Raw genomic sequence first — 13152 nt, 5'->3', positions numbered from 1 at the left:
ACAGTGACCCCAGAAAAATGTACACCTAAACAAATCAGGAGAGATCTGAAACCTGGGGGAAAAGAAAAAAAAAAGAAAGAATATGATCAGGCCAGTGAATAGAACAGAGCTACACACTAGATTTGGGGTGTATTTTGCTCTGTTAGAAGAAACTGTGTTCTAAATTTTTTTTTTCTGTGTTCTAAAATTTTAAAGAAAAACTTATATACATATAAAAATAAGGGTAAATATGATGAAAGGATGGAATATGACCCTAAAGATGAAAATTAAAAAAATATTTAAAAAGAAATTGATAAGAACTTGGCTGGAGAAAGAAAGAAAAAATTTTTTAAAAATGTAAAAAAAAAAAAAAAAAAAAAAAAAAGGAGAGAATGTTATCATGCAAGAGACTCTAACAAAGCCATACACAAGATTTAGGAATTCAGGGTTTATTTTGGTCATTTAGAAGAAACTGTATTCCAAAACTTTAAAAAAGAAAAATAATTTATATACAAATTTTTCATACACACACACATACAGTTAAATACACTGAAGGGAGAGACTATGACTGTAAAAATTAAAATTAAAAGATTTTTAAAAAGGAATTTATAAGATAAGATGTTGGTTAAACAACTCAAGAAAATAGAAAAAGAACAAAATAAAGAAAAATTTAAAAATTAACTTTGAAAAATGAATCATGGGGAAAAAACCCATGAATTCTATGCGCTGTATTCCCCTAGCACTGGAGTTTTGCAGTTCTCATTGACTGGATAGACTTTCTTTTGGCTGAATGTTCTTGCTGATCTTCTGGGGGAGGTACCTCTTGCAATGATCCTCAAATGTCTTTGTCCCAGGTGGAATTGCACTGCCATTTCCTGGGGACAGGCTAAGTAATCTGTTCGGGTTTGCTCTTGCAGCTTTTGTTCCCTGGAAGCTTTCCGTACAGCTTTGGAGGACGAGAATGAAAATGGCGGCCTCCCAATTTCTGGCCCCAGAGGAGCCGAAAACTCGGGGCCCAGGCCCTTCCGTCAGCTCTCAGAGAAAACCAGTCAATCATACCTGTCTCCCTGGTCTCCAGCCACACTCCTTGCTCACCTGGCCTGTGTCTGAGCATTTTTTTTTCTGGCACACAACCCGGTCTGGAGTTTCCAAACCCAGCAGATTCCTGCAGTGCACTCCCATGCCACTCCTCCCAGGGCGAAGAAGGGGAATCTCCTGGATCTGCTGCTTGTTGGGTCCCTGCTCAATGAGTAGTGGTCCAACTGTGCCACAGATCATGGTTTATGGCAACCCCTAGCTGGCAGCCCTCTCCTTGGCTGCAGCTTTGCAGTTGGTTTTCCCTCTCTGATACTTGGGAGCTCTTCCACACTCAGGCACCCCTCATTTTTCTTTGACCTGAGGGTCTTGAGACCACACTGTCACAGAGAGGGTTTCACTCCCTAGCTTAGCCACGGGAGAGACCTCCCTCAGGGGAGCAGACTTCTAAAAGTTCCAATTTTGTGCTCCATTGCTCTATCACTTGCTAGGATCCGGCTAATGAAGGCTCTCTTCTCCTGCAGTCTGTCTTCCCAAATATCACTTCAGAGTCACTTCTCTGCACATCCTACCTTCCAGAAAATGGTCACTCTTCTGTTTACAAAATTGTTGCTATTCTTTTCTTTGATTTCCTGTTGCGTTGCACATCCTACCTTCCAGAAAATGGTCGCTTTTGTGTTCATAAAATTGCTGCTGTTCTTTTCTTTGGTCACCTGTTGCATTTGTAAATGTTCAGAATGGTTTGAGAACTATCTATCTGAATTCCTGATACTGGACAAAATTTAGGTCTCCTACTCCTCCACCTTCTTGCCCTCTGCCCTCTGGCATTTTGTACTGTTGGTTAGTGATTTTGCTATTAAAAATCATCCCCTGGTGTACTGCTGAAATGCTATCTAATATTCCAAAGTGCAGGAAAACTATGATGGGCTTTACAGAGAAAAGACATGTGAGCTTCCTTTAGGCATAAGTTATAGCGCTGTTGACTGTGAATTCAGTGTTAATGAATCAGTAGTAAATTAATAAAGTGTCTTTAAACAGAAATCCACATTATAAAAGGGTTATGTATTGAAAAGCTGATAAAAATGTTGATGAGAGACTTGATAGGAATCTGACCATGTATTTTCCTTAGGAACAGTATTTCATTGCTCACTGCTTCTTTGTTTGCCTCAGCTTTATAGGACATTACTGCAAATAATGAGGATCCATCATACTTCATTTTAAAATTAAGTTGTTATTAAAAGTTAGCAATTAGACAGTTATCAAAGTATGTGTTTATCTGGGACCAGATGATTAATGATTTTGGGGTAGTTTAGAAGAGGAAGGAAATGATTCACATACATGTAGAAGCCATGAAATGTAGAGAAACAGGAAGCATGTTTAGTTTGGAGCCACAAAGATGAGTTTCTTGGATTCTCCCTCTGACTTTTGTGCATATCAAAGAAAACTAAATCAGGTCCACAGTTCCCTTCTAGTTAAAGGAGTCTTTCATTCTTTAGGGTCAGTCAGGAAAAAAAAAAAAAAAAAAAAAAAGGACATATGACTAAAAATTCATGCTTACCAACTGAAAATTAGGGAATAATCATTAGGGGAGAAGAAAGCCCTATTAAATCTAGATTGCCAATGACAACATAGAGTTGTATATAATGAGAAGCACTATTGCATTATTAATTTCTTTGCCTTCTGTACCTTTGATATACCCTGAGGTCATAGTACATAGCCTTAAACACCAAAACTCTAGAACTAATGATTTCAGTGGACCACTATACTAATGTTAGTGAACTGGTTCTGACCTATGACACATGGACTTGTAGTAGTCACAAATATGCTTAAGAAACTCATGGAGAACAAATTGATCATCTCATTCACTCATGTATATAGTGTTTCTTGTAATTATAAAGTATATTTACATGGTTAAGAAACAAAGAAAACATGCCCAGAAATCTAGTAATGAAGAAGAAATGGAACTCTGTCCTATCACTCCCATCCTCATTCTTACTTCCCAAGAACATTATTTTTTTTTTAAGATTTTATTTATTTATTTGACAGAGATCACAAGTAGGCAGTGAGACAGGCAGAGAGAGAGGAAAGCAGGCTCCCTGCTGAGCAGAGAGCCCGATTCAGGGCTCCAGCCCAGGATCCTGGATCATGACCTGAGCCGAAGGCAGAGGCTCAACCCACTTAGGCACCCAGGTGCCCTCCCAAGAACATTATTTTTAACTGTTACCTATTCTGTTATTTACCTCCACATTATTAAGCAATATACTTAATGCAGTTATTTCTTGACTTATCAGTCTTGGAGCATATTTATTTCCTGCCATGACTTTATACCTGCCCATTGGTTATTAAGCTTCAGTATAGCTCTAGCACTAGCTTGTCTTTCAGTTTTGGTAAATTTTCTACGTTCTTACCTATTTTCCTCTGTCTTCTCTCTCTTGAGTTTATTTTGTTAGTAAAAAACATGTTCTTTCATGTTTCCCTTTTTCTGAATGTATTATTTATTATTTCCTCTATGAGTCCTTTTGTGTGAGTGAGTGAGTGAGTGTGTGTGTGTGTGTTTCCGTTTTTCTGTTTGTGTCCCTCTCTCCTTGGAGGCTTTTCCCTTGTATCAATATTGTGGTTGCCCATCTGTAGTTGAGAGCAAAGTACTAAAATACAAGTTGGGAGTTCTGTGCATGATTATCATTAGGCAAACTGAAGAACTTTACTTTAGGGCAGTGTTTCTTAACCTGTTTTCATTATCACTTCATGAAGGGGCATATTTAAGACATTTTCTTCTCCTAATTGCTGTCCCTTCTTCCATGACATTTTAATGCCACAAAGACTTACTGTGTATGTTTATATATTTTGAAGGATTCAAATATCAGGAAGGGTTTGGGCCCTGTTTCTTCTCAGGACTAGGCAGTTGCTACATCTGCTCTTCTGTCTATAGTCATTCTTTGGGAAAATAGGTTATAGAAAGGGATCACCAACCATTTACAGACCTTGAATTAATCTCCCATTTTATAGTCCTGAATAACTCCTGTCCTCAACTTAACTTGTGTGTCCTGAGCCTCTTGTGTCAGTGAAGCAGATTAGCTCCTTTATGTACTCATCCGTCCCCTTCTTTAAGGACTATAAACCTGTATGTTCATCTACCTTAACACTTCACTTAACATTCCTCTCATGTTTGAGTTGCATAATTTTATTAATCTGTAATTTAAATTTTAAATAAGATTACTCTCCATTTGTATTTATTACAGTAGTTTATCTGTTTTCAAATCTTAAATGGATGTTCATTTGAGACATCAGAATGGAAAGGAGGTAAACCCTGGTGTTAGCTTTTCCATCTTATCTAGACATCCTTAATAGGCTTTAGCATTTAGCATTTTCACATATTCCTCGTTGATATTTGGATCATATTTTTGTCTATAAAATACTTTTCACTCTTGTCATTCATTTATTTTAAAGTTCTCAGCCATGATATTATGCCCTACCAAGAATTCATTAATGTGACCCTTGTTTATCATTTTTATCAGTTATGTTGTGTTCATACTAGGTCAAGATTCAGTACAACTTGTACAGGCAAGAGAATTCTTTCCTCTTTTTGGATTCTAGATGTTATGCTAGAATTATGCTGAAGTAGGTATTTGAGCTTGCAGAGATCTCAGAGAACTTCCTAGAGTTGTACTTCTAATATAGTAGCCGTTAACCACATGTGGATATTTAATTTAAATAAAATAAAATTAAATTTAAAATTCAGTTATCAGACTGACCACATTTCATGTTCAGTAACCTTATGTGGCTAGTGGCTGCCGTCTTGGATAGCATAGATACAGAGCATTCCCACCTCTGCCAAAAGTTCTGTTGTATGGCACTGTTACAGAAAGTAGAAAGTAGTACAGCACCATTCTGTATCTTCCAAGAGATAACTAGTTTCTTAAGCCTCAACTTTGTAGGAGTTGCTTAATATAGTGAGTGTGTAGGACTTGACTGAATAGGTATTAACATAGGAGGAAAATGATATCTTAGAGATATCTGTGAAGCTTTAAGGAGAAAGTGCAAGTCATGGGACTAGCTGTTGTCTCAGTAAATGCTAGAGACAGCCAGAAAAGCATCATCATATTTGTGCAATAATGCTCTCTTGTGTTGATTCAAAGAAAAACTTTAGGAGATTGAGGAAAGTCCTTCAGAATTTTACTGAAGAGTCTCTACATAGGCAACAAAATGCTGCTGATCAACTATTATTTTGAGTGGGTATATGGATAAGCTATTATCTAATTCAGAATATTTTTCTTTTGTAGGTTGTTGATAATTTGCATTATATTTAAGTATGGCATATACCTTAGGGATGTTGAAGAAGGAAGGGCTTTAGAAATTAATCCACTCCTATGCTTTCATTTTACAGGTGGAGGAAACTGATGCTTAAAATAGGGAAGTAATTTATCCGAGGGCACACAGTTATTGGGGCTAGAGCTAGCACCAGAACCAGCATATTTTGGGTTCATGTGCAGAACATTTCCTGTGGTACTATGCTGGTGAAAAAGAAGGAATGACTCATTGTGTCCTCTTGAAAGTTTTTAATAATCCACCTGTGAGGTTTAAACTGGTAACATAAACTTTAAGAGTATGTAATTCTGGAAGTATGAATTTCATAATGTGTTTTCCTCTTTTTAGAACAACAATTTGTAATCTTTATACAATGCCACGAATTGGAGAGCCTGTCTGGCTTACAATGATGTCGGGGACTCCAGAAAAGAACCAGCTTTGCCATCGTTTCATGAAGGAATTCACTTTTCTAATGGAAAATGCTTCCAAAAATCAGTATGGCTTTCTCTCTTTATATCTTAGATATTATGTACTTTAACTTGATATCTAGATTTTGATCAAACCCAGTTACAAAAGCAAAGTAATTAACTTTTTTGGGAATTAGTTCTTACTATTAATAACCAAAATAGAATTAAAAAATGTAAATAAAAGATAGGATATGGATGAAAGCCACAGAAAACAGTAAAATGAATGAAATGAATGAGAAACAGTAAAAAGGTCTTTAATTATGTGTTAAATTAGAATTCCTGACAACTTACAGAACTCTCTGAGGCTTCCCATTTTTTGGTGAATTGCATTCACTTACGCAGTTTCATTCTAGAGAAAATAAGTAAAAAAAAAGAAAAAGAGAGAAGTGATGCCAGGATTCCAGTGATACATATTTAATGTGATATTTTATCATACTATTTGCTTGTAACCGTTCATCAAATTCCTAGAATCCAAATGAGTAATTTAGAGGTTTTATTCTTTTTAAATAGACAAAATTTGCTTAATACTTTACTTCATTTTCCCATTCAGTAATTTGGAAATGTATAGTCCTGTTGCTTCATTAGTTTTGCAGATTAAACACTGAAAAGAAACCAGTTTTTCAAGTAAAATGGCATTTTTTGCTTTGTAATTAAGATCAGATACAGCTCTGTGTGAATACTGTTTTTATTTTAAGGATTTTTTTTTTTTTTAATTCCTACCCAACCAAAAACTGCATTTTCATTTTCATCCAGGTGATATGCCTGTCTTTTCTTCTTTCCTCTCCTTTTTTTATGCTGTTTGGCTACATGAGAGTAGGTACTGTCTCTGCTTTATTCTGTTGCTGCGTTTTGTATTAGGTTTAATGAAAGCAGATTGGAGTCTGATAGGGTGTATTTTGTTTTCAGATTCTTGCCAGCACTTATTACTGCAGTTCTGACCAATCATCTTGCCTGGGTTCCAACGGTCATGCCAAATGGACAACCACCTATAAAAATATTTTTAGAAAAACATTCCTCTCAGAGTGTGGACATGTTGGCAAAAACTCATCCATATAACCCACTTTGGGCACAACTAGGTATGTAATCTGAAAACCCTTACATTATGCATGACACTTATACTTTTGTGTAACTGTCTGGAGTTATTTTATAGCAAAAACAAAAATTAAGAAATAAGATGTTCTTTTTTATTCCCCCCATTCTATTTTTTCCCTAATTTTTAAATTTTATTTTATTTTTATTATGTTATCATACTCACCATACAGTACATCATTAGTTTTTGATGTAATGTCCCATGATTCATTATTTGTATATAACACTCAGTGCTCTATGCAGTCCTCCCTCTTTAATACCCCATCACCAGGCTCACCCACCCTCCCAACCCTCACCCTTCTAAAACCCTCCGTTGTTTCCTGGAGTCTGTAGCCTCTCAAGTTTTGTCTCCCTATCTGACTCCCCACCCCCCATGTTTCCCTTCCTTCTCTTAATGTCCCCTTGACCAGAAAGGACTACATTGCCCAGGTCTTTGTGTATGGTGTAAGCAAGTGGTCGAGTTTCATTCTTCTGTATGTAGCTTCATCCTTCTGTTTATATATGCAGTTTTCCCAGCACCATTTTTTAAAGATTTTATTTATTTATCAGAGAGAGAGAGGGGGAGAGAGTGAGCACAGGCAGACAGAATGGCAGGCAGAGGCAGAAGCAGGCTCCCTGCTGAGCAAGGAGCCCGATGCGGGACTCGATCCCAGGACCCTGGGATCATGACCTGAGCCGAAGGCAGCTGCTCAACCAACTGAGCCACCCAGGCGTCCCATCCCAGCACCATTTTTTAAAGAGCCTGTCTTTTCCACTGGATATTTTTTCCTGCTTCATTGAAGATTATTTGACCATAAGAGTTGAAGGTCCATATCTGGGCTCTCTACTCTCTGTTCTATTGGTCTATGTGTCTGGTTTTGTGCCGGGACCATGCTGTCTTGGTGATCACGGCTTTGTTTTAAAGCTTTATTTATTTATTTATTTATTTGATGGGGAGAGAGAGAGATCACAAGTAGGCAGAGAGGCAGGCAGAGAGAGAGGAAGGGAAGCAGGCTCCTTGCTGAGCAGAGAGCCCGATGTGGGACTCGATCCCAGGACCCTGAGATCATGACCTGAGCCGAAGGCAGCGGCTTAACCCACTGAGCCACCGGGGCGCCCCGGTGATCACAGCTTTGTAATATAGCTGGAAATCAGGCAGCAATGCCCCCAGCATTGTTCTTATTTATTAACATTTCCATGGCTATTTGGGGTCTTTTTGGTTCCATACAGATTTTGGGATTCTTTGTTCCATCACTTTGAAAAATGCTGTTGGTATTTTGATTGGATGGTATAGGATAAAGTATAGATAGTATGTATAGATAGTATAGATAAAGTATAGATTGCTGTGGGTAGCATAGACATTTTAACAATGTTTATTCTTTCAGTCCATGACCATGGAATGGAATGTTTTTCCATCTTTTTGTGTCTTGTTCAGCTTTCATGAGTGTTTTGTAGTTCCTAGAAATAGAACCTTTACCTCTTTGGTTAGGTTTATTTCAAGGTATCTTATGGTTTTGGTGCTATTGTAAATGGAGTTGATTCTGTAATTTCTTTTTCTCCAGTTACATTGTTAGTGTATAAGAAAGCAACTGATTTCTGTTCTTTGATTTTGTATCCTGCCACATTACTTAATTGCTGTGTAAGTTCTAGTAATTTGGGGATGGAATCTTTTTGTTTTTGCACATAAAGTATGTCATCTCTGAAGAGAGAGAGTTTTACTTCTTCTTTGCCAGTGTGAATACCTTTTATTTATTTTTGTTGTCTCATTGCTGCTACTAGTACTTCTAGTACTATGTTGAACAGTAATGGCAAGAGTGGGCATTCTTGTGCTCCTGATCTCAATGGAAGGGCTCCCAGCTTTTCCCCACTGAGAATGATAGTCACTGTGATTTTTCATAAATGGACTTTATGAAATTGAATCCCTATATTCTAAAGTTTTAATCAGGAACAGGTGCTGTATTTTGTCAGATGTTTTTTCTGCATCAGTTGAGAGAACCATGTGGTTCTTGTCTCTTCTCTTATTTGTATGTTCTGTGCCATAGATTGATTTGTGAATGTTGACCCACCCTTGCATCCCAGGGATAAATCTCACCTGGTCGTGTTGGATAATCCTTTTAATGCACTTTTGGATTCTGTTAGCTAGTCCCTTGTTGAGAATTTTGGCATCCATATTCATCAGGGGTATTGGTTTGAAATTCTCCTTTTTGATGGGGTCTTTGCCTGATTTGGGGATCAAGGTAAAGCTCGCCTCATAGAGTGAGTATGAAAGTTTTCCATCTGTTTCTATTTTTTAAACAGCTTCAGTAGAATAGGTATTATTTCTCCTTTGAATATTTGTAGAATTCCCCAGGGAATCCAAGAGGCTCTGGACTCCTTGTTTTCTGGGAGGTTTTGATCAGTGTTTCAATGTCGTTACTGGTTATGGGTCTATTCAGGTTGTCAGTTTCTTCCTGTTTCAGTCTTGGTAGTTTATAGGTTTCTAGGAATGCATTCATTTCTTCTAGGTTGCTTAATTTATTGTCATATAGCTGTTCATAATAATTTCTGATCATTGTACTGACTTCCTTGGTATTAGTTGTGCCTTCTCCCCTTTCATTCATAATTTTATTAATTTGGGCCCTTTCTCTTTTCTTTTGAATAAATCTCGCCAGTAGTTTATCCATCTTATTAATTCAGAGAACCAGCTTCTAGTTTTCTTAATGTGTTCTACTGTATTTCTGATTTCTAATTCATTGATCTCTGTTCTAATCTTAATTATTTTCCTTCTTGTGCATGGGTTAGGTTTAATTTGTTGTTGATTCTCCAGATCTTCCAGGTGTAAAGATAATTTGTGTATTCAGGATTTTTCTGGGTTTTTTTTGAGTGAGGTTTGGAATGCTATGTATTTCCCCCTTAAGACTGCCTTTGCCATATCCCATAGGCTTTGGATTGATGTGTCTTCATTCTCTTTGGTTCCCATGAATTGCTTAAGTTCTTTGATTTCCCAATTGACCTAAACATTCTTGAGGAGGATGGTCTTTAGCTTCCAAGGGTTTGAATTTGTTCCATAGTTTTTCTTGTGATTGAGTTCCAGTTTCAAAGCATTGTGGTCTGAGAATATGCAGGCAGTAATCTCAATCTTTTGGTGTTGGTTGAGACCTGACTTGTGACCCAGTACGTGGTCTTTCTGAAGAAAGTTCACCATGCACACTCAAGAAGAATGAGTATTCTGTTGTTTTAGGGTGGAATGTTCTGTGTATATCTTTGAGGTCCATCTGGTCCAGTGTGTCATTCAAAGCTCTTGTTTCTTTGTTGATTTTCTGCTTAGATGATCTGTTTATTGCTGAGAATGCAGTGTTGAGGTCTCCTACTATGAATGTATTATCAATATGCCTCTTTATTGTGGTTAACAGTTGGCTTATGTTGTTGGCTGCTTCCCTGTTAGGGGCATAGATAATTGTAATTGTTAGACCGACGCTTTAAGAATAATACAATGTCCTGTATCTTTAAAGCTAACTCTTTAGCTTAAAATCTAATTTGTCTGATACGAGAATTTCTACCTTGGCCTTCTTTTGAGGCTTTTCCATTGTCATGAACGATACAGTTTTCCATCCCTTCACTTTCAGTCTGGATGTATCTTTAGGTTCAAAATGAGTCTCTTGTAGACCACATATGTACGGGTCCTGTCTTTTTATCTAATCTACAACCCTGTGCCATTTTATGGGAGCATTTAGGCCATTCACGTTGGGAGTGCTTATCGAAAGACAGGATTTTATTGTTACCACGTTGCCTGTGAAGTCCTTGTTTCTGTAGATCGTCTCTCTATATTTCTTTCTGTATCTCTCTTGGGGACTTTCTCCTTTTATAGAATCCTCTCCCCCTTTAATGTTTCTTGCAGGGCAGGCTTAGTGGTCCCATATTCTTTCAGTCTTTGCTGGTCCTGGAAACTCCTCTCTCCATCCTTTCTGAATGATAGCCGTGCCAGATAAGGAATTCTTGGCTACATATTCTTCTCATTTTGTACACTGAATTTGTCTTGCCATCCCTTTCTGATTTGCAAAATTTTTGTGGACAGGTCTGACATTATTCTGATGTTTCTTCCTCTGTAGTAAGGTATCTCTTCCCTCTAACTGCTCTTAAAATGGTTTCCTTGGTTCTGAGATTTGCGAGTTTTATTATTACATGTCTGGGCGTTGGTCTGCTCCTCTTGATCTTGGGGGGGGGGGTGTTCTCTCTGGACATGAATGCTTGTTTCATTCCCCATATTAGGGACATTCTTAGCTACAATTTGGTTGGTCAGATATATCTCTTGGTCCTCTCTCTCTCTCTCTCTCCATTTCCCCTCACCCCCTGCCAGGGATCTCAGTAATTCTGACATTGGAATGTTTCATGGCATCATTTATTTCTCTAATTCTGTTTTCATGGATTGTAAGCTATTTGTTCCAGGTCTTCTCCTGATCCGCCTCTTCTCAATTTGTCTTCTAGATCACTAATTCGTTTTTCTGTCTCATTTACCCTAACTGTTAGAGTATCTAGATTAGATTGTATCTCATTGATAGCATTTTTAAGTTCTGCCAGATCCACTCTCATTTCTGCCCTTAGCAAATCTATTTTTTGCCATTAATAGTTTTCTCCAGCCTGATTATTGTCTTTATAACTACCCTGAAGCTACCCTGAAGTCTATTTCTGACATCTTGCTTAGATCATATAGATTAATAGATCATATATATTATTAGATCTCCAGGAGAGGCCATTGTCCCTCGGACTTTTCTTTTTTGGGAGTTTCTCCTCCTAGTCATTCTGTTGAGTATAGGGGATGTACAACCAAAACTATCAGCCATAGTCCAGGCAGGATGCACCCTCTCGACTGAAGATCCTCTGCCCCTGTAGAGATCCAGATGTGTTTAATCTTACATGTTAGGCTGATTTCATGGGTATTCAGAGTGGTTTGGTAGATTTTTAGCAAAGTCAGGGGTCTGGTTGAAAAGGAGTTCCTGTACTCCTCTGCCATCTTGGTGGAACACATCCTCCATTCTAAAGCACTTCTTCTTTCCTTGTCTTTTTCATGCCTGCTAAATTGTCTGATCTCCATCTTAAGTCTAACATCAATTTCTTGTAGCTACACAACTGCAGTGAGAGCTAGAGAAGCGGGATCATGACTGATTCACTCATAACCTCAGGTTCTTTAGGGTGTTTTATGTTAGGTACTTTGCCCAGAAAGAGTTAATCATGTTATCTATGATAGCTAGAATAAATTTGGTGAACTGAGAAGCAGTCATTGAGGTTTCTGTTTTCCACTTTTGCTTGTTTTTTAAATAATTTTGGAAAATGTTTCCCGTAGTGCAAGGCCTTGTTAAATAAATGGGTAACCGGGTAAGAAGGGATAGTTGATGAGTTGACAGTCATTAGGAAGGCATTGTATCATGGTGCTTAAAAGTGCAGGATATGAGTCAGACCACATGTGAGTCACAGTCTCTTTGTTTATAATTTGAGGATAATAATACATAGTACATACTTCATAAAGTGAAGACAATTAAATTAGAGAATACCTGTGAAGTACTTAGAACAGTGTCTGGTAAACATGACTGCTGTTGCTCTTGCTCTTACTCTATTGCTATTAGGTCATAAGGGAGGAGTACAATGAGAACATTTTGATGACTTGATAGAAACCTCTCTTAGGTTGTGCTGATGAGTGAGCCTGCCAGGCAGGTTGTCATGTAACTTATTCATGTAACTTCCCTCCCCTTCTCTTTCTTTCCTCTCTCTGTGCCTCATTTACTTTATTCTAATTGAGGAATAATTGACACATACCAAACAAATATATATATACACTTTTGTAAGTATTGATATTTATGTTAAAATATGAGTACCTCTGAAACCATCACCAAAATCAAGATGATGAACTCACTCATCACTTCCAAAAGTTTCCTCATGCCCTTTTGTAACCCCTCCTTCCTATTCTTCCCACTCTCCCTGTTGACCTTCCAACCCCCTCCCTATACACAGGCAGCTACTGGTTTGTTTTCTATCATTATAGGTTAGTTTGTATTTTCTAATATAAATGGAATTATACAGTACATACTTTTTTTTTTTTTTTTGGTCTGACTTTTTTTATTCAACATAATTATTTTGAGATTTGCCTGTGTTGTTTGTAGTAATAATCAATGCCTTTATTTTGCTGGGTAGTATACAGTTGTATGGGTATTAATTTGGTTTTTTTCAAATCAAGTAATTAAGTGATATTTTATTTATTTGGACATTTGAAATTTATTTTCAATTCTACAATCATTTATTTAGTTCATAACATATATAAGGCCCT

At 37.4% G+C, this 13152-nt stretch overlaps 1 protein-coding gene across 2 annotated transcripts in view; it reads left to right on the top strand.

The window, feature by feature from the left end:
- FNIP1 (folliculin interacting protein 1) overlaps window positions 1–13152 on the top strand; it is a 156880-nt gene that overhangs the window by 116315 nt on the left and 27413 nt on the right. For both annotated transcript variants that reach the window (XM_059174500.1, XM_059174499.1), the window contains 2 exons: window positions 5668–5814; window positions 6693–6862. In XM_059174500.1, coding sequence (XP_059030483.1) covers window positions 5668–5814; window positions 6693–6862 — 317 coding nt within the window. The remainder of the gene's footprint in view (window positions 1–5667; window positions 5815–6692; window positions 6863–13152) is intronic.

Source organism: Mustela lutreola, chromosome 5, assembly GCF_030435805.1.
Source record: "Mustela lutreola isolate mMusLut2 chromosome 5, mMusLut2.pri, whole genome shotgun sequence".
Classification (NCBI taxonomy): domain Eukaryota; kingdom Metazoa; phylum Chordata; class Mammalia; order Carnivora; family Mustelidae; genus Mustela; species Mustela lutreola.
Note: the sequence above shows the minus strand (reverse complement) of the source record. Positions and strands in the feature narration are given on the sequence as shown.